Genomic DNA, 25,940 nt, shown 5'->3' on the forward strand with positions numbered 1-25,940 from the left:
AGGCATGTTGATTACTGGTCCTACTCAGACTGTCCACAATGAGAGAGCAGAAATTTCCCCAGAAGAGGAGGAAATGGGTGTTGAATGAAAAACTCTCACCAATTCCCTCTGTGAACCAGCTGTTTCCAAAATACAATTTTAAGTCTGTTGTTTGGAAGAGTAGGTTATGAATGGCTGTCTTGAACTTGGGCAAGGACTTCAACAGAGTCTGCTTCAGAGCACTAGAAAGAGTCATTTCCAATAAAGCTGCTGCATTCTAAATTATGATTTGCCCATTACTGTGTGAATATGGACCACATAACACTCACAAAGAACCTCCATGTCTTCATCTATAAAATGGGCATGTAAGAAGTTCTGTATTTCTGTCACTCAGTTTTGGTGGTGATCACCTAACATTTCTAAAAGTGCTGGGAAAAGTGAAATCGGTTGTACACATTATAAACACATAAGGAATAAAGGAGATACACGTAGGGGAGAGCTGTGAAGGACAAGTGGTTTAACCCATTCCTCTTTTAATCATTGAAACATAGTTCTGAAACTATAGAAAAAGATTGGTCCTTGTTTATGTTTTTTGAGGGTCATCAGAAAACAAAAGATTAAGGTTCATCTACCTTAAAGACAAAAATGACACACTTGTATTCAAGCAAGTTTATTATTCTTATTCTGAGAGTCAGGCTGTTTCTGGGATACCGATTGGACCTGGAGAAGCTGGGAGTAGAGAAGTCTTTAGAAAACAACAGAAGCTGTGTTTGCTCTGAGATAAAGGAGATAGGAGAGAGCAATAACGACTGGCATTTACTGAGCATTCTATACATTCTGAGCACTTTATATGCCTTATCTCGTAATCTCAAAATAACTCAAAGAAGTAGTCATTTTATATCTGTTTTACATGTGTGGAAATTGAGGCAATATCTATTGAATAACTTATCAAGTAAGTGGAGAACTAGTCTTCAAACCCAGAGATCAATATCTTATCCTCTAGGCAGAAAATACCTGCCCTTCTTCCTCTTAATACCTTTTCTTCTACCAAAGATAAGAAGTAAAAGGGGAAAACTCTTTGTTTGTAGGGATGCTTTTTTACATATGCGTGTATGTATGCATGCTATGCAGAAAGCATGCACAATTCCATAAATGGCAATAGGGGTATATCGAGCATAACAGCTTTATCACTTTCTGGCACTCAAATATGTTATTATTAAATAGCATAATATTCTGATTTGACTGATGCACATTAGTAATTGGTAGAAGAAAGGAGATGGGTTGGACATCTAGTGAAATCTTTATTATTAGGTAATGCTGCTACAAATATTTTATGCTCACAACTTTTACTTCCAGAAAGATGAAGTCCAAGGACTTGATACCATTTTTGCAGATATAGCTATAGGCTGTAGTGGGAGTGACAGAAGTAACTTAGGTTACCCTGGAATGTCTTTGCCTTCTGCACGTTCCTGCATTCTACTGTGGTCCATTTCTTAGGAAGAAGCTTTATCTGCTTAATTTGGGGAGAATAAAAGTACAGCACTATACAAATGATAAATTTTACTTTTATGTTTCATTAAGCTCCATGTAGTCCCAGATATGGCTTATATGCTGCTGACTTACTTTCTGCTCATGTTTGTGCATGAATTCATTTGTATTATAATACGACTGCAACTGATTACTGTATTTCCATTAATTTTTCCCCATTTTTGAAATTTTATGAAATATTATACTTAAAACAGCTGGGATCTGCTCTCACCACATGCAAAAATAGTTGTGCCATTCATTACTTTAAAAAGTCAATAAAACATATCATTGTGAAAGATTTATAAATAGTCTCCAGATTGTGGTTGATTGATTTGTATAAGTTACTTTTGAGAGAAAAATGTTACTCTCCTGGATTAATTAAATTGAGTAAATTCTAATGGAAAAATTTAGCCTGTATCCTTAGACACTGCATTTTCCACTGAGAGAGATTATGCAAAAGAGCATTATAAGTGCACTAAAATCTGACATTTAAAAGAATTTCTTATGGCCCATTATTTCGTCTAACAAATGAAAACGTGGAGGCAGCAGACATGAATAAATCAATAAGTGTGCTTTCGATATAGCAGCCATGGTTTTTGGTTTATTCAGCTCTGCAGCTAATGCACTGGGAAGAAAACAATATCATTTTGAGTGATTTATAAAAATGTTTTTCTGATTATATCATTTCATTGTTTATAGCTTTTCACAACTCTAATATACTGATTCTGGTGTTTTGAAAACACGAATACATCTTCCCATCTGATGTACTCTGTTTCTTCTGATATTTGACATCTCTGAATAAATTGCATTATCACTTTCAGGTGGGAAAGGTGGAAAAAAGAAGAAAAATAAAAACTCTTCTAAACCGCAGAAAAATAATGGATCGACCTGGGCCAGTGTCCCTCTACCTCCCCCCCCAGTCCAGCCCCTTCCTGGTACAGAGCTGGAACACTATGCAGTCGAACAGCAAGAAAATGGGTAAAAATATTTATATACCAACAAAATAGCCAAGGCTGTCCTCCCCTCTCTATTGTCAATTTTCATCTTTATCCTGTGTTTTCACATTGTTTTTCCTGCCCCTTCCCACCCTGTTCATTGCATTTCCCCCTTTTATTGTTTGCACTGTCTATATATTTTTAGCTGATAAATACAAAACAGCACACATTGAGGACTGAAATCCTTGGCCTTCAAGTGTCTTAGATTGTCTGCAATCATGATAATGCAGCTTCCATTTATAATGTTGCTTGTTAGTTTGAAAGCAGGTACCCACAGCTCTGTGAACTAAAGAGCCACTCCTGAGAAGGGTTGAAAAGAGAATTAAAATAACCTTCTTCATCATCCCTTGCAGTTCTCTAATGACTTGATGTCTGGCCATAGCAGGACGCCACTGTAGAGCACCATCACAATGGGATAATTGTAGGGACCTAGCCAGTGGGTAGAAGTTTAATCATCAGCTTTGATGGGAATTTAGAGGATGGAACAATAAAGGAGGTTCAAGCCAATGCACACTCCATAGCAAAACCTTTTTGAGTTAGAATATTTCCTTTGAAGGCCTTTAAATGTGACCAATTTCCTTTCTTTCCCAAATATCTCTTAAGAGTTAGTTTTCCTCTGTTTAAGTGTTAATTGATTGTAAACACAAAGAAACAGATACTTTTAAATCTCTAATTCTAAAAAAAATAAATAAAAAGCAGGTCAAAAGAAACATACTCAGACTCTTTTTCTATTTTAATATTTTAAATGCTCTGTCTTTTTTATAATTCCCAGCTCACTGTTTATTTTGACTGGGCCTTTATGTAACCTAAAAATATGGAAAAAAGGCAGTTTTTCTTTTCATAAGGTTTTTTCTTTTACTTAGAAATATTTAGATATTACAACATCTCATTTTATTTGAATAATAGTTTTATTTCTTGTCTTGGTTCAAATAAAGATCACAGATACATGCTTATAAATTATTTCTGTCTTTTCTATGTATATAGCTGCTGTTTTTGAGGTCTCCAAATTAATTTTTTTAACTAGAACGTTCTATGTCATACTTCCTTCCAAAGAAGTCATTTGCCTTTTCCTCAGGATATATATGAATATTTATATGTGTTTATATACACATACACATACTACACATATGTATTATATATATGTATATATACTTGTGTATATGCACACGCACTCATAAACATACACACACATACATAAATATATTTCCTCTCTGTCTTTCCCTCCAAAGGACTTCATTTATCTCTCTGGAATTGTAGTGCCCATATATAACGCATATCATTATTATTTTACTTTTTTAAAAAAGTTCACATTTGAAATAATACACTAAGATAAGACCCATGTCCTCTTTCTGTGACTTTTTTTAAAAAATAAAATTCTGTATGTGTATATGATCTTAAATAGTACATGCCAATGATATAAATGTGTCAGTGTCACAGGGATCCTGAGTAAAGAAAAGCCAGACGTGTATATTCCACAAAAAAAGATAATCACAGGGCTCAGAAATCTGCATTTTAAAGGCTGTAGTCAGAGAATGAGGAAACGGAATTTGTAAAATGGAGAGAGAAAGTAGTGTTGTTAAAGCTTTATGAGCACAGTCCTGAACTCAGATCACATGAAAATTGTGGGTGATTTGGAATTCTTTCTTTTTTTCTCTTACTGAGTCTACTTAAAAAATACATAGGCTATAATAATACCTATTACCCATTGAAATATAACTAGTTCAATCAATATAAATGTTAAACTTATCACTCGATTTTTGTTACCCAGTAATAGAATTGGAAATATTCATTTGGTGAATGAAATAATACATATTGGTCCGGATGTTTATTTTTTGACAGAAATTATTTTCAGAATACTAAGATGTAAAACATGAAGTTATTTATAAGTATTTGGGAATTATAAGTTACTTTAATATTCAACCACAATCATGATATTAGAAATTCTTTTTTAAAAATTTCCATTTGACATTTTGCATAGGTAAAAAATATATATTTTTCTATACACACACAAATTTTTTTTATATATAAATATACACATATCTATTCAAAATCTTCGTGGCATGTAGTTGAGCCCTAGTTTACCTTTGAGTTCTTATTGGCCTTAAGCTCCTAGTATTTGCTATAAAAAAAAAAAGTTATCATTTTTACCAAAAATAGTGGTTAGATCTTAATCAGTTAGTAATACTAACAGCAAAATTCAATTTTCTTTACTCTCCAGGCTCAGTTTTTTAAATTTTAATGAATGAAAGTTTTTATTTCAGTTGTTTGTAATAAAAACATATATTTAAATTCATTGTATCAAGGATAAATTAAAATTAGTAAATTTGGGGATAATTTTGTCTATTTCTTGATTTTTTAAATACTTTTGTGTTTCCGACTATGTAAAACATATGATACTGAAGCAGTCATTATTGAACACATCATAGATTATACTCTGTTATTCTTGATATTAACATTGAATATTTCACAAAAGAGATCTACAGAATTGTCTGTATGTTTTAATTCAGGTTTAAGATTTTCTTGGTATACAAAAACTTTAGAATTTTTTTTTTTGCTTTTAATAATTTTTCTAACAACCAAGAATTCTGCAATTGTACTGCTTATGATGATATACAATTGTTGCTAACATATCTTAATAAAGTACTTATTCAACAGACATTTTTTTCAAGTCCATAAGAAATGCTAAGCCTGGTGTTAGAAAGCGAAGCAGCAGACAATGAGGTGAAAACAAAATTAATAAGGAAGATCTGATCCTTGATCTAGGAAGCTGATAGCAGAGGGAGGTAGGCATGAGACACTAGACACTACTCCCCTCCCAACACACACACACACACACACGCACACACACGTGCGCACACACACACACACACACTATTTTGTACAACAAGCCGCAAGTGACAATGTGTGCAAAATAATAATTTGCCCACAGAAAGGGGTAATCATGTATATCAGGTACACCTGGGGAAAGCTTATGTAAGTTGAGTTTTGAGGTGAATATTTATCATTTCTTTACAAATAATTACCTAGAGTGGGATGGCTGTAGGGTGCCAAGCACTGAGCCAAATATAAGGACAAAGGATAAGAAGAAATAGTTTCCAACCTAAACTGGCCTTTGCACAAGGATAAATTGTTAACCAACAACTACAACAAAATTTTACTAATGTCACCATTTGCCATGCAAATGGGAAGAAATTTCACTTGCCAAAGGAAAAAAAAAATGTGTATCTGTAAAATGTGAAGGAAACTATAAAAATAGAGCTACACTTTATACATTTATAGACATCTGTTACTTTCTTGTCTTTCTTCATTAATTGCCTGAAACTTAAGTATTTGTTGCTCTGGAATGGATTGAGATGAGAACACCACAGAGATGATGAACAGTTCTTCTTCATCCTGTGACATGCACTATGTCCCAAATTCCCTTCACTTATTTCATGTTTTTCTCTTAGTCTTTTCTTTTTTCTCTTTCCATTTTTTCTCTTTGGGCACAAACCACTTAGATAAATCCATGGACTGTTCTCAGCTTTTCTTACCCCACAGGGGTACAGAGTGTGCTCACTCCTGCTCTAGGGTATCTTTGCAGAAAAGACATGAAGCAATTAGTGATAACATCCATTCTACATAAATGGAATAGCTAGTGAAATATGTTCGAGTCATTTAGTACATTACGCAGTGTAGCTGCATAATGTCAAAAATAGTATTTGTATGGTTAGACTTTCTTTTTCCTGATCGTATTTGGATAATAGAAAATAAATCAAGTAAAACTAATTACAATTGTTTTCTTCTATGTTACTTTAACACATGGTACATACAACACATTTCTTATTTCTATAATGTTCTCTATGTATTTTTTATTCCATGTGTATATCTCCATTAAATTATTAAAAGTAGGAATACTTTACAACTTACGAAGAAGGGAAATTTTAGGAGATAATTAACTATTTCCATTTGAAAGATTGAATATATAAACATGTTCTTTTTTATTCAAAAGTGCAATATCCTTGGCAATAAGCCATTGTAAGCAAGGAAAAAGCACCTATTACTTTCTGCTCTTTTGTAACAAGTTTTACAGAGTAAATGAAATTATAACTACTGATGAAGTATAACAGCATATTCCATACTGAAAATCCACCGTTCTGTTTTGATTAGCCTTTTTATACATATCTGTTTGACTTAATAATATGGCATTTAACAACAAATAATTAAGTTAAGAAAAAACGCTAAGCATTTTTATTAATGAAGCAATTTGTCTTTTCCTTCCAAATCAATAAATGTATACATGACATTATTTTTAAGGTATTATGTTAAGTGTAGCACAATAAGAATATTCAATGTAATACTTATAATCAGCTTGAGGAGAAGATAGTATAAACAGGTGAAAGATTAAATATTAAAATAAATTAGACAACATTTAAAGGAACATTTATAGGAAATGGCAAAAGATTTCATGTAATCAATTTTCAAATAAATGTGTAAAAATATTGTTAGTGCAAGTTCAGAAGAATAATATTTCAGTACTGATGGGCCTTGTCAAGGAAATCTTTATAAAAGATATGGGACTTAGCCTGTAGCTTGATGGATTTGTAAGATTAAGTTGGATAAAATTGGAGGAATACACCTTATTTGAAATAGGTTGAATTCTATAGATGAATGTACCAGGATAGAAAAGTACAAAGAAACAAGGAAACAAACCAGTTGACTTTGAGCAGGAGATTAGATTCTTGTTGAGAAACTGTAAAAACTGTCTGAAAAGGTAGGTTGAGTCTTAGACATAATTAATGGGCAGAATAGCATGAATAAATAAATGTTTTTATTCAGACTATTTCAGTGTATTTTGTACTTGAATTTTTAAGTGGTTGGCAGGCTTGACTAGAGGATAGGAAAAACTAAAAGCAGTAAATCCAACCAGGACAGTGGATTACAAACATTTTTAGCAATAAAATCTTTTCTTCAAATGAAATATAACTATGATCTCCAGCATATAAAACAGATAAAAATGGCATAGATTTTGAGCAATATATCTTTTCAGTTCAGAATGGTACTCATTATATAGTCAGTCAGTGGGAATACAAGTTTAACCAATGGTATTTTCCATTATATAAAAATTGTTATTTGTAACACACCAATGTGTGCTTGTTATTTATACTACATTATAAAAGATATTTAGAAAGAGAGATTCCTATCAAACTGTATAGGGCTTCTGAAATAGTGTCTTCAGTGTGCAATTCACTGAGCTAGATTATTCAGGTAGCCTCAGCAAGAGAGGAATATGGCCTTGAAAATAAGAATAAAGGAATCAAAAGTAAAACTAACTGTGAAGTAATAATTTTTGGGATTTGGGAAAATGAATTTAGGGGTTCTGTGAGATTGAACAGCTACAGATATCATTTCCTGTATAAAACCTCTTGGTAACTATTTATCACTCTCAGGAAAATTTCAAACTCCTTCTCGGGGCTGATGAAGCACTCTGTGACCTGCCCGTCGCCACCTCTCTTGCCACATCTATGGCCAATTGTTTTCTTTCTTTGCCATATCTTGTTATTTAAGGAACTGTTTGAGTTCTTCAAGTACCTTTCTATTCTTCATGTGTTACTTAATATATTCCCTTTTCTGGTGGTCAGCATAGCCTTGCCCAACCCCAAAACTAGGGTAGGCTTCTGCTCTCTACTCCCATAGTACTCTGTATTGTTAATTATTTGTTTAACATCAGTCTGCCTTGCTGGTTGTATGCCTGTGATATAGATTCAGGGCCCTGACACATGATTGTCAGACAAAAGAATGATAAATTTGGGGGGGAGGTTAAAATAGATTTTACTTTGTAGATCACTTTTAGGTTCACAGCAATACTGAGTAGAAGATATAGAGATTCACCATAGCCACCACTCATGCATAGCCTCCCCTACTATCAACATCCCCCACCAGAGTGGTATATCTGGTGTAATTGATGAACCTACAATGACACATCATTATCACTCGGAGTCCATAGTTTACATTAGGGTTCACTGTTGATATTGACTCTTGATATTGTACATTCTCTGGGTTTGGACAAATTTATAATGACATACGTCCACAATTATTGTATCATACTGAGTACTTTCATGGCCCTAAAATTCCTCTGTGCTCCACTCATTCATCTCTCCCTCCCTAGCCCTTAGCCACTACTGATCTTTTTCCTGTCTCCATAGTTTTATCTTTTCTAGAATGTCATGTTGGAATCTTATGATGTGTATCTTTTTCAGATTGGCTACTTTCACTTAGTAATGTGCATTTAGGTTTCCTCCATGTCTTTTCAAGGCTTGACAGCTCACTCCCTTCTTAGCAGTGAATAAATATTCCATTGTCTGGATGTACCACAGTTTATTTATCCGTCTGCCTTCTGGGGGACATCTTGGTTGATTCCAAATTTTGACAATTATGAATAAAGCTGTGATAAACATACATGTGCAGGTTTTCGTGATCAATTCAGTTTGAAACAGGATAAGTGAAAAGGCATTCAATTGAAAGTATTCCAGAATTATCTGGACATTTAGGAATTACAGTTTATAAGAGAAATCAAGGGTAGTTATATACATTTATGATTTTTATTCTGCTTTCAGTTTTTTTAATGACTATCTCCCATATGCCACATACTGTATAAGGTGCTAGAAATATAAAGCTGAGAACTACAGAGTTGTTGGGTTTCAGGAGACGCTTAATAAGAGAAAAGAGACACAGAAACAAATAATGTCAATATAATGAGAAGTACTACAACATACATTTTATGGAGTTGTAGTCAATTCTATACGGAGGAGGCAGAGAAGCCTTCACAAACTGATGACATTTGAAGTGAGCCTTGAAAGAAGAGCAGAAGTCCACAGGAAGATGATTTAAGAACCACCATATAGAGACCCAGAATTTAGAAAAAATACCGAGTAGGCGGGTCTTGGGAAATAGTGGGAAATTAAGCTAGAAAGGAATGTGTTGATCAGATGAGAAAGGATCTTTTAGGTCCAGTTAATGATTCTGGAATTTTCTTATACTAGTTATAATCACTGAACAATGATAAGCACAGGTATGATGTGAAAGATGATAAATGTGTTGATCAGATGAGAAAGGATCTTTTAGGTCCAGTTAATGATTCTGGACTTTTCTTATACTAGTTATAATCACTGAACAATGATAAGCACAGGTATGATGTGAAAGATGATTTTAGAAATATAATTTTCTTGCTTGTATGGAATATAGGGTGGAAAACAAGACAGCATCCCAAGAGACTAAGAAAACTAATGAGCTAGTTTGCATCAGAAGGAGACTAATCTGTGATAGTGGAAGTAGGGCTGAAGTGTAGGAGAGAGATCCAGGAGATATTTAAGAGGTTGAATTTACAGGAAAATAATATTCATTTGTATTGTTTATCTTATCCTTAGGTCTCTTTCCAAAAGTATGTTGGGATCTATTTGATTTCTAAAAATACTAGGACTACAAAGAAAGTGTAAAAATTGATTTTGTACCACAATTAAAACTTTTTAAATTAATTTTTAATATTCCTAGCTAGAGTCCACAAAAAAATTCTGTTTTAAAGTAATTGTTGCATTGTACACTTAAAAATTTGTTAAAAGGGTAGATCTCATGTTAAATGTTTTTACTACTATAAAAAGATTGTTATTTTTCTTTATAAGATATACTTTATAGGGCAAGGTTTTGAGCTTGTTTTATGATTTGAATTTAGAGGTCAAGACAAAGGAAGATAGTTTCTACTGAGAAAATTAAGAGAATCAAGGGGATATTGAATACAGTTCACATTACACAATCTTAATGACTGACATGTCATATGGAATGTAAAGTTGACATAGATCTAGAATAAGAGTAAATAAAATTCCTCGACTCTTCTTTGATGATCAGTCAGCTACACTGTCATATTGTGTCTGTGCACAGGGCTGAACAGGAGAAGGAAGTAGTTAAATTTACAAGCACTGAATTCATTAATTGTCTTTAATTAGCAATTTGGTTTTTCCACATGAGTAACTTTGTTGGGAAGTTATTGCCTTTTGTAACTGTGGGGTAACAATTAGGTAATAAGGTCTTTCATGAATAAATTGAGATATTGCGATAACAGATTTAATTATGGTTAGAAATTAAGATAACAGGCAGGTGATTTACTATGATAGCACCAACAACTTGATCAGGAGGATGTAAACTGAAAGAACATTTCACATACTACGTGGTTGCTGTTTATTGCTGGTATAACTGTGTGGGTGCATGTGTGTGTGTCAATGTGCATTTTTTTCCTCATTTAATTTCAGCTATGACAGTGATAGCTGGTGCCCACCATTACCAGTACAAACATACCTACACCAGGGCATGGAAGATGAACTGGAAGAAGATGATGATCGGGTCCCAACACCTCCTGTCCGAGGCGTGGCTTCCTCTCCTGCTATTTCCTTTGGACAGCAGTCCACTGCAACTCTCACTCCATCCCCACGGGAAGAGATGCAACCCATGCTGCAGGCTCACCTGGACGAGTTGACAAGGGCTTATCAGTTTGACATAGCAAAGCAAACATGGTAAATTTTCTCATTAAGTCAAGAGATTCATGCTTTCAACACATGAAAATGGTCTTTCACATTAATTCACAGGAGATTCTCATAGAACTATATACCTAGGGTAAGAAATGCTATTGTACAATCCTTAATTGTTTAAAGACATTATCTGCAGAAATGTTAAATAATTTGACCAAAGTCACATAGCTCGTAAGAGAGTAAACCACGGCAAGAATTCAGATCTGCTGAATTTCAGGCTAAAATGCTTTTGGCTTTATGAGAATCTTTTCTAATTTACTATTTAGTGTCAGTTAGTTTATCCTTGAACTAATTTCTGATACCGTCATAAAGGACTCCTTTCAGATTCTTCAAAGTGCCTGTGATTAATTCTGTATGTGGTTTTGAATATGTAAATGTAAGCTTCTGCAAGTCACACTTATGGTCAGTGTCAGTTATTAAAAGACCCTGTTTGGGCTGAATTAAATGAGACAGAAAAAAATAACAATATTAGCAATAGTAAAAGCATACAAAAAAAAAAAAAGACTGTGGCATAAATACAGATGGGACTAACTATCACAACTTTACATATTTTTTTTCTTATTTGTTCTTTCTTCTCCCAAATAGTGATACAAGTCTGGACTCTTACAAATGAAATATCAGTGACATACCTTCAATTATCTTCTGTTGATTTACACCCTGTGCTTAAAGTCAGAGTAAATTTTTTTAAAATAGTATTTCTTTCTTTTTTTCTTTTTTTTTGGATAGTTTTAGCTACAGGGATAAGTTGATGAAATAACTGAAATAATGAAATAATTTTTATTCTCATTGTTATTGAACTATTTATTTTTTAAATACAGCTAATTATAGATACAAAGAGATACCAAAACTAGGAATATCACTTTAAGCTTATTACAAACAGGCTCTTTATTTAGAATCAGAGGGGTTTTTTTAACATTTTCCCAATCATCAGATATTTTCTCAAAGGTCAAAGACAACCTGTAGTTAAATGGTACTTTTTGTATTATGCTGCTTTTCGTAGAACATCACTACTAAGTTGAAGCCAGCTGCTTAAAGAGCCATAGGATTTCTTTTAAGTTAACTAATGAAGCTGTGCAGTTTAGCCACTTAAAGCACAGACACTAGCTCAAGAGTTCTCAAATTTGCCTGCATTTTGGAATTACCCAAATAACCTTAAACTATGTTGATACCACCCCCAGACAGATTCTGATGCTTGGTCTGGGATTTTGACCGGGGACAGCCAAAGAGGAGGTGCCATAGAGGTGAACCTGTCCTACTAGCTGTATGACCCTGGGCAATTTGCTTAAATTTACATGTTATAGTTTCCTGTATGTAAAATGGTGTTGATAACAGTAATTAACTCATATATGACATTAAAGGGCTGTCCTCAAGACCACTCTCATTCTGACATCAAGTACAAGTTTACCTGTTTCCCCAAGACCACCCTAAGGTTCAAGAATTCACTCAAAGTCATAGAACCCACTGAAAGCTTTCATATTCAAAGTTACAGTTTATTACAGTGAAAAAATACAGATGAAAACCAGCCAATAGAAGGAATGCGTGGGGCAGAGTCTGGGAATATTCCAAAAGCAGATCTTCCAGTTGTCTTCTCACAATGGAGTAAAGGACAGCATTACTTTCCCACCAAAGACTGTGACAATACAAATGGAGTATTGCCCACCAGGGAAGAGCACACAAGCCCTGAGGTCCAGAGACTTTATTCGGGCTCTGTCACTAGACATGACTACACACATGGCTGACCTGTCCCCAGCTTCTCCAGAGGTAGAGCTGATACTGTGTGACTCAAAGCCCCACCATAAATCATATTGTTAGACTTTCTGGAGTAGCAACCCATGCTGCAGGCTCACCTGGACGAGTTGACAAGGGCTTATCAGTTTGACATAGCAAAGCAAACATGGTAAATTTTCTCATTAAGTCAAGAGATTCATGCTTTCAACACATGAAAATGGTCTTTCACATTAATTCACAGGAGATTCTCATAGAACTATATACCTAGGGTAAGAAATGCTATTGTACAATCCTTAATTGTTTAAAGACATTATCTGCAGAAATGTTAAATAATTTGACCAAAGTCACATAGCTCGTAAGAGAGTAAACCATGGCAAGAATTCAGATCTGCTGAATTTCAGGCTAAAATGCTTTTGGCTTTATGAGAATCTTTTCTAATTTACTATTTAGTGTCAGTTAGTTTATCCTTGAACTAATTTCTGATACCGTCATAAAGGACTCCTTTCAGATTCTTCAAAGTGCCTGTGATTAATTCTGTATGTGGTTTTGAATATGTAAATGTAAGCTTCTGCAAGTCACACTTATGGTCAGTGTCAGTTATTAAAAGACCCTGTATTGGCTTTTTATGTTTTTAAAATGCTAAGTGCCCACACAGTGGATTCTGATCTTACCATCAGTTACTTTGAGTTCTAAATTTGTGGTATGAGTAAATTAGTCATTACTTTTACCTGAAATTCCTTGATAGATATATTTTTGTGAAACTAATGACCACTTTTATTTAATAGAACTAACAGCTATGTGCCATTCCCTGAAACTGAAGCCAATGAGAATGATAACATCAGGAGGCCTATAAGCCTGTATATAAAATTATACAGGATTTTACTTGAATTTATTATACTTCGTAGCTGCCACATTAGGGAGTATCAGCAGGTAACAAGGTATAGAGCACAGCTTTGTAAAGAAATAAGCATATTAACTCCAAATATTTTTATAACAACTAGTTAATTTGTGAGAGACTTCTTAAATTTTGAAATTATGGTTTGTGAATGGAAAAGGCCAAGAAGAGAGGAAAATATCAGTAGTCCCAAACTCAGTAATGGGAAATATTTCTTTGCAAATCTGTTGTGTTATTTATTTATTTCTAAAACAAACATTTATTGAATGCCTCTTACTTCCAATCACTGGGCTAGGAATTTAGACTAAATGCTAATAAGAAGAATAAAAATAAAGTAGCATATATGTAGCCCTTAGTAAGTGCAAAGCACATTTCTAAGCAGTGGCCTGTTTTTTGTGTGGCCTAGTGAGCTAAGAATGATTTCATATTTTTTAAAGGGTTGTAGGAAAACAGGAAACGAACAAAAACAAAGAAGAATATATGACAGAAACAGCAAAGTTGAAAATATTTAGTATCTGTCATTTTCTAGAAAAAGTTTGCCAACCCTTGTTCTAAGGTTTTAACATACATTAACTCATTTAATTCTCACAACCCTACTATTATGATTCTTCTCATTTTATAAATTAAAAAATTGAGTCACAGAGGAGATAAGAATGATTTCATATTTTTTAAAGGGTTGTAGGAAAACAGGAAACGAACGAAAACAAAGAAGAATATATGACAGAAACAGCAAAATTGAAAATATTTAGTATCTGTCATTTTCTAGAAAAAGTTTGCCAACCCTTGTTCTAAGGTTTTAACATACATTAACTCATTTAATTGTCACAACCCTACTATTATGATTCTTCTCATTTTATAAATTAAAAAATTGAGTCACAGAGGAGTTTAAAGCCTTTGTCAAGGTTGCCCACCTGATATGTGGCAGAAGATGTTCAAAATCAATCAATTTTACTCTAAAGATAAATTATCACGATCCCTGCTCTGGAAATGCCCGACTTTCTTCTAATCTCTAGAATTAGCATATTTAAGAGGAAAATAATGGTCTGTTCTGTTATTTAGTATGTGTATCTGTGTGTGTATATGTATGCACATGCAAATAAATATGTATTTATACAAGGACAACATATAATTTTATCTCTGGAAACATTAGCCCTTACCCCCTATGCATTTAATGAAAATCAAAATATTAAATTTTAGATGTGACTTTTATTATTTACTGTTCTCATATTTAGTTCTATGTTAGTTATAGTTACCCATGCCAATAAAATTCAACTTTATCAGGACTTTTTGTAGGGAATCTCATTTTTATAATTTTTATTTTAATCTATGTTCATAACATACCTATTTGACTGTAATGAAGTACAAAATACATTTATTACAGCACATCATACTCTGTTTGGGGCTAGGAAGTTACCATGCAGGATTGTTTCTCTGTTCAGGAATATACTTGTAATATTTCTTCCTGCATGCCAAACCCACCATCTTTGGGTAAAGGACAGGGTAAGCCTTCAATTCTTCTTTCTATAACTTCCATGGTGGGAGTCAAGGGTAATTGTTTCCTGAATTTAATGACACCACCAGGAAAAGAGAAACAGAAGGCAATAGGAGAAAAAGCAGGAGGAAAATGTCCTGAATTTGTAGCCAAGATTCTAACTGCCTCAGTGATCACAAAAAGTGAGACTGAGAGAGCGTGCTGTTAAGTGAAATGAATAAAAGTTTCCTTGACTGCTGGACCCCACATGAATACCACGGCTGAAAGGAAATTGTGGCTCTGTATTTTCTATTTTATGTCTTTGGAGGTTTTTACTGGAACTCCCACACCAGATCAGTAGAAAAACAATAAAACCTGGCAGCCTCACGACCTGAATCGACCACACAGCTTTTAGAGCTTTGGCCACTAAAAAATTTGACCTGAAGCTTTGCTTTTGCTGCAAATCTTAAGAAGAATAATTTTAGTAAACGGATATTTTGGGGATAATGCTAAAAATAATTAAAGCATTTTCTTAAGCTGCTTCAACTGTTTTGATATCTTTAAAAATAAATTAAATACACACTTCAAAATTTCGCAGATAAAAAGGGGCATATTATATGTACGATTTTTATCTGAGTGAAACAAGTTAGCAGGTGCCATATGTCCCAAGGAAGGGATTTTTTAATTGCTTATTTTGCTTTCCATATATATTACACATTCCTTTCTCTCTGAGGAATGTAGGTGGAATTGTTGCATATTCCATATGTTTGAATGAAAGAAAAACTTCTATAGATTAGACCTGTTTTTCTACTTTAAGCAGGGGTCAGTATTTGGATTGATTTGTCCAAAGACATTTATAGCTGAAGACATTACTTAACAGGTAGTTAGACAAATAGCACTTAATAGGAAGAGTTCCTAGAATAAATATTGGCTGAAAAAATGGGGGACAGCTAGTTTTTGTATCTCATAAAAATGGTAATGCAACAATTAGCAGGATCATATTATAAGGCACAGACTTTACTCTAGCTTAATGGATCTAAGGATAAGCATTTATCAGCAAGGAAGGATTTAGCATAAAACGACATGTAAATGAATTGATGACTGATCATAAATTAATTTTAGTGCTGAAGATGTAATAGAGACACAGCAAGATGCCACTTTATCATGGTATTTTACTGCTCAGTAGCATTTGGACAACAACTTAATGTCCTATGTGCAGTTCTTCTTTAACAGCTTGAATAAATTTGAGATCTGTTTTTGGCCTTTCAGCAATTTTAAACCTGAGAAATTTGGGAAGATTAAAAATGTAAACACAAATAAATTTGAGTAAATGACATAAATTCATTTTTCATTAAATGTTTAAATATGTATTGATTATGTTTGGAGCTATAACATGTCAAATTGGTATGGATTGCTTGTAATTTGTAAAGAATCTCTAGCTGAGCTGCTTTTACCTCGTGTTCATTTTCATTTTATATCTACATTTATGAAAACACACCAGTTATCACAAAAATGATTTACTTTTTAATTCATGAGTTAAATGTTTTTCTTTTCTTCCAATCATTGTCATCATCTCCTCCTCATCCTCCTCTTCCTCCTCCTTTGGTAATTGTTTACTTAAATTTTCAGGTCATTCTTGATTTCTTGATGTTTAAATCTAAAGGAAGAGGAAAAATTGTCTCCACTGAGAGGTGAAATCAGTAAATGTTAAATAAATATTAGCTATTTTACAGGAGGAATTTTAATTTATGTTATACAGTTTTTTATTCATGGAATGGGACCAAACATCTTATCAAATATTCCCTGAAAACATGCCCATTCCATATATCTTACCCAAACTGGGAGGAGAGGGTGTTGAAGATACAAGGCAGAAAGACAAAGAGAGAAAGTGTATTCCTTTGTCTTTTTCATTCCTTGCTCTCCATTTTAAAGGTAAACACAACCATACTAACCGGAGGCACTTTTTTCTCTTTGGCTTAGGGCCATTGGGTTTTCTGTTGCCCAACTCGGCCAAATATCTATGGCACGTGTCTCTCAAACTCTGAAGTTATCTATCTAATCTCTTTGCTCTTACAGGGAGTACAAAGAAAGAATGGGTGATGCTCTTTCTGTATTCCCAGAGAGAGGAAAAAAAAGTCAGAAAAAACTTGATGAATAAATGGGATTTCTAAGGACATGGCAAGGAACATTAAAGGTTGAGAGAGAGTCAGAACAAAGACACAAAGGTGGAAAAGTAATTGATTTGTTTAGGGAATGGCCAATGTGTGTATGGAAATCCTCATGTGAAGGGCTCACTATCACAGGGAGATAAACAAGGATTTTGGGGGGAAATGTTAAGCTAATTTTCTGTTTGGAGGTCTCACAGTATGGCATTTCTTTAGTGACATTGCTGTGATGTCATTAAAGAAATTTTTTTCTAAGTTGTGCTCTTTCAGAAACTAAATTTGTCAATATGCTACTTCCTTGGCCTGGAATCACATAGCAAGTAGACTTATACATAAAACAAAACAAACCCCACTATTTCCTGACTGGTTATAGTGGAGAAAGGAGAATTAAAAAGAAAAATAAAAATTGGGCTAAGTACATTAAGTTGGGTATGTGTGGACAGAGAGGCCATATACATGCAAAAAATAAGTTGCCACTTAAGATGATTTCATGATCTTAATTTGATTAAGATATTGCTAAATACCAATTATTCAAGTGTATAATATATATATATATATCAGTTATGCTTTGATGCACTTACATTACATTATACATATAACTTATTATATATAATAATATAATATGTTCATATATAGAGATATTAATTATTAATTATATATCTTGATTGATTTGATACACATGAATATTATATATAACTTTTTACTCTCTCATTTTGGATGATTACATTACTGCTTTCCCCATTTTCTGAGTAGTCAACAAGTTGAATAACATATTCTTTATTTAATAAATTTTCTAGTTCTTATGAGGACATTCTTTCTAATAACTAAAATAAGGTCATTGCTAGGAAATTATATATCAAGTAAAATCACACATAGAGTTTATAGTGAATAATAAAAATGCTGAACACATTTAATTTAATATGCCCACTGTTTGTTGAATTTCTACTGTATAATGTCCCTGTACAAGAAATATGATAGGAATAAGAGATAGTTCCTTATCTCCAGAATTTCATGGTCTAAAAGGGGAAACAGGTATGAGGGGTCTTCAAAAGTTTATGGAGAGATACATCTTATCTTTTAATTTCATTTTTCACGCACTTCACGAAATACCTTTGTATATTTAACAAACTGCAGTATAGGGAGAGAACTGATATTCTAAGGTGTGCATAGCTTTTGAAAAACAAAGGAGGCAGGGGGATCTACTGTTCCTAAGGTAAGGTTGCAGGTGAGACAGAATCAAAGTGGTAAAGGAGATGGCATTTCAATTAGACTTTAAAGTTTGGCAGTGGTTGATACAGTTGGTAGCAATACAGAGGTGCGTTGAAGGGGTAAGGTTGCAGGTGAGACAGAATCAAAGTGGTAAAGGAGATGGCATTTCATTTAGACTTTAAAGTTTGGCAGTGGTTGATACAGTTGGTAGCAATACAGAGGTGCGTTGAAGGTGGTGTGGTGCAGGTGAGGCAAGGAGACTGCATGGCTGGAAGAAGGAATGGAGCTGCAGGCTTTGGCTGGCCTAGATATTGAAGGGTATCAAATATCCGTTGAGTTTGATAGAAATTTGGACATGGCACTGACAAACTAGGTAAGGCTTTAAACAAAGGAATGAAGTATGGGATAAGTGCTTCAGAAAGATAATGTAGATCACAATGAGGAAGATAAGACGGGACTAGCAGGGACTCAGTTAGGAGAAATTTAGGAATGAAATTGGAGATGAAGAATGAGGAGATGCTTGTTTCGAGAGTGAGAGCAGAAATTTACAAATACAGAAAACAGCACATGGACAGGACCACAACTGAGCTTTCAAATTAGGAGAAATTTAGGAATGAAATTGGAGATGAAGAATGAGGAGATGCTTGTTTGGAGAGTTAGAGCAGAAATTTACAAATACAGAAAACAGCACATGGACAGGACCACAACTGAGCTTTCAAATGTTTTAAAACGTTCCTCAGTTCTAGAATTTCATGTTCTTTTGCCACGCCTCACTGAATCACTTTGATTTTTTCTTATCTTGCAGTACTTCGTTGCAAAGCCTATAGCATCATTTCTTCTTTCATTTTGGAAAACAGCACATGGACAGGACCACAACTGAGCTTTCAAATGTTTTAAAACTTTCCTCAGTTCTAGAATTTCATGTTCTTTTGTGACACCTCACTGAATCACTTTGATTTTTTCTTATCTTGCAGTACTTCGTTGCAAAGCCTATAGCATCATTTCTTCTTTCATTTTGGGCTGGTGGTCCTTGACTTGTGACTATTAACCCAGAAATGATTCTCTTGGAGGAGGCTTAGTTGCTGGTGTTATCTTGGCTTCCTTGCAGTGGCCTGTGTCAGGGGAATATGTGCGGAAAGTAAAAAGTGTTTCTCGTGCTTTTGGCAAATGCAATCAAAATTCTATCTTTCTCTGCTGCACTTAACACCCTTTTAACTTCTCAGATCATTCTAACTTGTTCAGTTTCTGTTTTCTCTATCCTGAAAGTGCATGAATCCATGTTATCGTATCCTGGCACCTTGACTAAAATTACAAATACTGCCTCATGGCAACACTCCTGACTATACTGTTGTCTTTTAAATACTGAAAGAAAGAAGAAATAATCTACAGCATTTGGCTTTCATCTCTTTCAGATGAACATGTGTTTGGTTTATTTAGCAATATTAAATTAGCTTTTTATAAATACTTTTTGCCCCTCTTTTAACAAAAATCAGGATAAGCAATACTCGGTAATTTATTGTGTCATGAATTAATGGTACACCAACTTTTAAAATAAATATTGAAATAAATATTGTAATATCAGTTTTATTAAGTAGTAGGTTAAGTTCCCAGTGTGCTTTGGTCTAAGAAAAAATATAAAATTGTAAGTGACTTGTTAGAAAATTAAGAATAAAAGTTATTTCTCGGTATCTTCACAATTTTACAGCTCTTTACTCATAAAGCTGCAATTCCTTTCCTCTATTGCCCATGTTGCATTTTACAGAATAATCCATTTTAATGCCAATGATATTCTTCATAAAGGTTAATTTTTTCAGATAAATATTAGTATTAAACAGAAAACTGCAGTTCTTAAAATAATTAAAAAGCAAAGGAAGTATAATGAGCATAGAATTTTGTAAAATATTTTTTATGTTCTAAGATTTTTGCTTTGATATTGTGTATACATTTTTATTGTTATTTCATGAGTAATTAACTTTTTATTTTAAAACTTTGAAATAATTCTAGCCCTTCTATGGTATACAACTGTTATTTTCATGTTATCATTGGAGTCTGAATTAAATTCAAGATACACTCACATGATTTCTTCAACTGAGTCCTTGCTAAATTTAAATATACTATAATTTGTTTCAATAAAAATATTCTTCTCTGAATTGTGAAAACTTAGCATATGCATAACAAATCTTTTTTGGAATATGATCATGTAATAATTTAAACAATGTAAGAATTAAACCATATGGAACATGTTTTGTTCATGTGTCACAAGCAGATACGGGTTTGAAATAAGCTTTGTTCTTTTGCACTAAGAATGTTTAAAACATGGATAATGCTTGCATTTGACTAAAGAAGTCATGATGAAACTGGACGGAAGAAGTGAGGAGTTGAGACAGCCTACTTGCTCGTTAGTATAGTATGTACAAGCAGATGAGATATCCAATATGTACAACTCACTAGACAACTACATTTGTTTTTAGGTTCAATGGTAAATGGATGGGGCTCTGCATCTGATGAGGATCGTAACTTTTCTAGTCATAGATCTAGTGTAGGTAGCTCCTCAGATGGCTCCATCTTTGCCAGCGGGAGTTTTACACAAGCACTGGTGGCAGCAGCAGATAAAGCTGGTTTTAGGCTGGATGGAACCAGCCTTACAAGAACAGGTTGGTAGACTCCAAGTCAACACTCTTTGCATGAGAGAATCTTGTCCTTTGGACACTGACTTTTTTTTCCTGTCCTTTTTCGTCGGTGAGTCTGACCACAGGCTTTCTTTAATATGCATGAACACAGTTTGGATGCTCTTTACCAGAATTGTCTTCTGATGCTGGTTTGCAGAGCCAAGAATAGGCTCCTACTCACCATCTTCTACCACTTATTTCTTTTGCTCTTCACGACTCTGCTGATTAATTGAAATATGCTTCCTTTTTATATTACAGCAAAGCAGCAACTAAGATTGCCATTAAATTTTCAATAACTCACACTTTGCAAAATCCTCACACAATCAATAATGTACCCAGTGATTAAAATTACTCAGCTTTTATCTCCATTACTTTTCTTTGCCCCATCCCTTTCTGCAAATGAGTTTTCTGGGAAAGCTTCATCAGCATGGGTGAATGGGTCTAAGGCTGTCGATCTAACAGTTCAAATGGCTGATGGTCTTATTAATTATTTGGCTGTTAAGATTTTAATACAATAATTTATTATTTGTTTTAAAGGATGCTAATTAAAGATACACCCACTGCATTTGCAAGTTGAATAAAGCAATGACTACATGTGTATTGCTCTTAAGAGTAATTTGATTTTGATTTCTAAGAGTGATAAATAATAACAAAAAGACCAATCATGTCATTTTTTTATGTGCTGCTCATTCTATGAAAAAGAAATGTGGGATTAACTCTAATAATACATCAGTAATTTGTAATCATTTGTTTTTCTGAAGCAAAATAACTTTGATATGATACATGCTCTTGTATTTGTATGTGTATTTCAAAACTGCCCACATAGGAAGGTTCTCATATATGAATTAAACTAACTACCTTACAAAACAAACTAATAAAACATTAAGTGGATTTTTGAATCTTAATAGTGTTCAAGTAGTAAAGGAAAGAAAAATGATTTTGACCCTTCAATAAACTCTCAGGTTATAAAAATGAGTCCTAGAAGTTTTCTTTGAATTATTATACCAGCAATGTTTCTTTAGAGCATGCATGAAATATCTTCAAACAAAATTTTAAAAAAAGATTTTGCAAGCATTGCAGAGGTTTATTTTTAACGTAGCATCCAAACTAAAATATGTTGTAATATAACCATTATTTGAATTTTCTTGCTTTATAAGGCATAAGTCAGAAACTTTATGTTGCCTGAGTGCTCTTCGTGGCATTAGCTGTAAGCAAAGCAGTAGGAAAGTGCAAGGAGACTAATAAATTAGAAGGCATAAGTGCATTTCTTGCATGTATGCTAATTGCTAATAAAGCATTAAGCAAGATCATGTCATATTGACTTAAGAAAATGTAACTACATATGATAATTTTGTATGAAACAGAAACATACACAAGAGAATAAATACATGCACATAAAGCAGGCCTCTCTTACCATAATAAACATGGTATTAAAGTCATAAGTTGTTGAAAATTTATTAGCTAACCTTTTCTCAGAATAAATTTCCCTGCAAATGTACACTAAGCCACAAGAAAAGGACATAGCACATTTTGTTTTTCAATGTGAATTTGGAGTCTGTCAGATACAATAATATTCATTAAAAAATACCTATTACACTTTGGATATACACTGACGTGATTGAGTTTCTGCTAAAAGAGGTAGAATGCATCATGTATGTGCATAGGTGATAAGGTCAATTTAATATATGTGTCTGAGCAGACCTTTTATGTAAAATTTCAAATGTAGTTACTACAGGACATTTTTCTGTGCTCAGAAAGAGTAAGTAATGTAACAAAGGTGAAATTTGATTAAACAAATGAGACAGTACACAATTCATTTCAGAAATAGTTTCTCTAATTTTAAGAAGTAAAAGCTGCATAAATTTGTGTATATCTATAAAAGTATCACTAAGATTGTCAAGGTTAAATAAAAATATAATCAAGCAATATTAAAGTTTTGATTGGTGGTTTTGTTTTATGTTCATTTGTTTGAATTTTTTTTTAGTGGGTGGGTGTTGTTAGCTTATTAAAAATTGGACAAAATATATTCAACAGGGCAGATAGAGGTGCACCAGTACTTGGTATATTCAAACGGCATCTCTAGGTAGGTTTACAGGCTATTCTTAGTAAAAGCTGAAATGCAAGACAGAATCAGTATACTATAGTGACATTCTATATGCCCCACTGCCTTTGTTTTCTTTTTTAGGAAAAGCCTTTACCTCCTCTCAAAGACCTCGGCCCACCAGCCCATTTTCTACTGACAGTAATACCAGTGCAGCCCTGAGTCAAAGTCAGAGGCCTAGGCCCAGTAAAAAACACAAGGGAGGGCGCATGGACCAGCAACCAGTGTTGCCTCATCGAAGGGAAGGAATAACAGATGGTAGGTTTGTTTGTTTTATTCTTGTCTCCTCACTGAAGAGGTCCGCTCCATGCAATCATTAATTTAGATTAAAGCAGCTATGGTAAATTAGGCATTTCCTCCTTACATAACAAGGCAGAAACCTGACAATATGGCCTTGTTTAAATAAAACACCTTCTTTTTTAATAGTCTGGAATTATTTCTATATGATCAAGCCCCGAGAAAAATATACTAAACCACTTTGCAATGTTAATTTTTTCTGCCACTCTGGCACTTTTCATTGGTGATTCTTAGAGAACATTCCACTTTAAGGTTAGGAAAGAAAATATAAGCAGGATGTTCACTTGCCATGTTATCAGAACATTTATGATACTAAATTATAATAAATTAGACAGTATTTCACTTTTGGAAAGGACCTTGAAATAATTCAGTAATTTTTTAGTTTTGTAAATTTCAGAGCAAAAGCATGCTACAGGTCATGTAGTTGAAGAGTGTCTTAGTCTATTTGAGCTGCTGTAACAAAGTACCATAACATGGGTGGCTTATGAACAATAGAAATTTATTTCTCACAGTTCTGGAATCTGGAAAGTCCAAAATCAAGCCCCCAGGAGATTTGGTATCTGCTGAGGGCCCACTTTCTGATTCACAGATGGTGCCTTCTCATTGTGTTTTCACATGGTGAAAGAGGGGGGAAGGGATCTGTCTGAAATGTGTTTTATAAGAGCACTAATCCCTTTCATGAGGACTCCATCCTCATGACCTAATCTCCTCCCAAATGCACCGCCTCCCAATACCATCCCATTGGGGATTAGAATTTCAACATATGAATTTTGAGGACACACAAACATTCAGATCATTCAGATCATAGATTATAAAGTCTAGATGGTAAATATTTACAGCTTTGAGGGGAATATGGTCTCTGTCACAGCTACTGAAAACTGCATTGTTGCATAAGTGAAGCTATAGAAAAAGTAAAAGAATGGGTGTGACTGATTTCCAATAAAACCTCATTGATAAAACAGGCAGTGGCTGAATCTGGTCAATGAGCCATCGTTTGCTGATCTATTTCAATCTTTTTATTCACATATAGCATCCAGTCTTTGAATATTTGCTTAAGCACTGCTAGTTTCAGGAAGTACAATATTACTGGAAGATATCCATGTTCCATAATGAGTATTTCATCAGCTCTGCAGAGCACGTTCTATTTCCCATATTTTCAACTTAATTATTCTACTTTTTAAAGTGTGAATAAAAATATTTATCTTGAAGTTTTATTCTAAGGATGTGTATCATATTTTAAGTGCCTAGTCTAATGTCGTTCCGAAAGGTAAATTTCTTCCCCTTTCTCAGCACTGTCCTCTACAAGCACACAACTTTATCCTGAGATAGTTCCTCTAACACCAAAACAACTGCACATTTGATTCATCTATGGAGCTCTTAAAATATACTTTGGAAATTCTGAATTAATTGTTCTGGGATAAAACCATGTTGTGGGTATTTTTGAAGCTCTGCAGGTGTGAACCTAGCCAAACTGCACATTTGATTCATCTATGGAGCTCTTAAAATATACTTTGGAGATTCTGAATTAATTGTTCTGGGATAAAACCATGTTGTGGGTATTTTTGAAGCTCTGCAGGTGAATCGAAAATAAATCCAGCTTGGAAAAGCTATGACCTAGTCCTCAGCATCCTTAGACTTACAATTAAAGGACAGAATAAAGCTTAGTTGGAAAAGAAAGTACTTGATCTTCATTGGTTTGGGGGAAGGGGCACTCTAACAGCCACCTTTGTGCTTTCTTTTGTCATCTTATAGTGCTAAGAATACTTAAAAAGCCAAACATATTTATTCTGAAAGCTTTCAGGTTTACTCATCTTATGGTATTTATGGCTTTTTTATTTATTCTGAAAGCTTTCAGGTTTACTCATCTTTCCTGCTTACTTTGATTTTATTGGGAAGTTTTTCTATGGAATGTGAAGGTTAAGAGTAAAATCAAGTTCTTGATTTTCTGTAAATGGATTTTAATTATGATACAAGGACATTTATTTTGGATGGCACTCTACAGATTATCCTTCAGAATATTGTTATTTTACAGCAAATGCATATGCCATACAATTTACATAATATGAATCATGTGTTGGGAATACTTTCGTAATATTTTTATGCAAGATCAAATTGCTGTTTGGGGGAAGGTTGCTGCTTAGTAGCATTTAGTGTATAGACATTGTACACTAAAGCTTTTGCAATATAGATTTTACAGTAGTGTTTTTCTCTCCTCTAAGCAGTGACATGAAGATGTAGGCCTCTTTAGAATTAGGGTTCCATCGTTTTCAAGATTGGAACTTTATGGTTTCTGAGTGAGAGGAAGACAGAACATGAGTGAACATTGGGAGGTTCTAATGGCGAGTG

The 25,940-nt window shown here is 33.8% G+C and overlaps 1 protein-coding gene across 1 annotated transcript in view; it reads left to right on the top strand.

The window, feature by feature from the left end:
- The window catches only part of ROBO2 (roundabout, axon guidance receptor, homolog 2 (Drosophila)), a 124,576-nt gene that overhangs the window by 86,155 nt on the left and 12,481 nt on the right, over positions 1–25,940 (top strand). The window contains exons 17-20 of the mRNA XM_008576329.1: positions 2,328–2,484; positions 10,784–11,046; positions 20,999–21,181; positions 23,382–23,555. Coding sequence (XP_008574551.1) covers positions 2,328–2,484; positions 10,784–11,046; positions 20,999–21,181; positions 23,382–23,555 — 777 coding nt within the window. The remainder of the gene's footprint in view (positions 1–2,327; positions 2,485–10,783; positions 11,047–20,998; positions 21,182–23,381; positions 23,556–25,940) is intronic.

The sequence above is a fragment of the Galeopterus variegatus genome, unplaced genomic scaffold (genome assembly GCF_000696425.1).
Source record: "Galeopterus variegatus unplaced genomic scaffold, G_variegatus-3.0.2 Scaffold1328, whole genome shotgun sequence".
Lineage (NCBI taxonomy): Eukaryota > Metazoa > Chordata > Mammalia > Dermoptera > Cynocephalidae > Galeopterus > Galeopterus variegatus.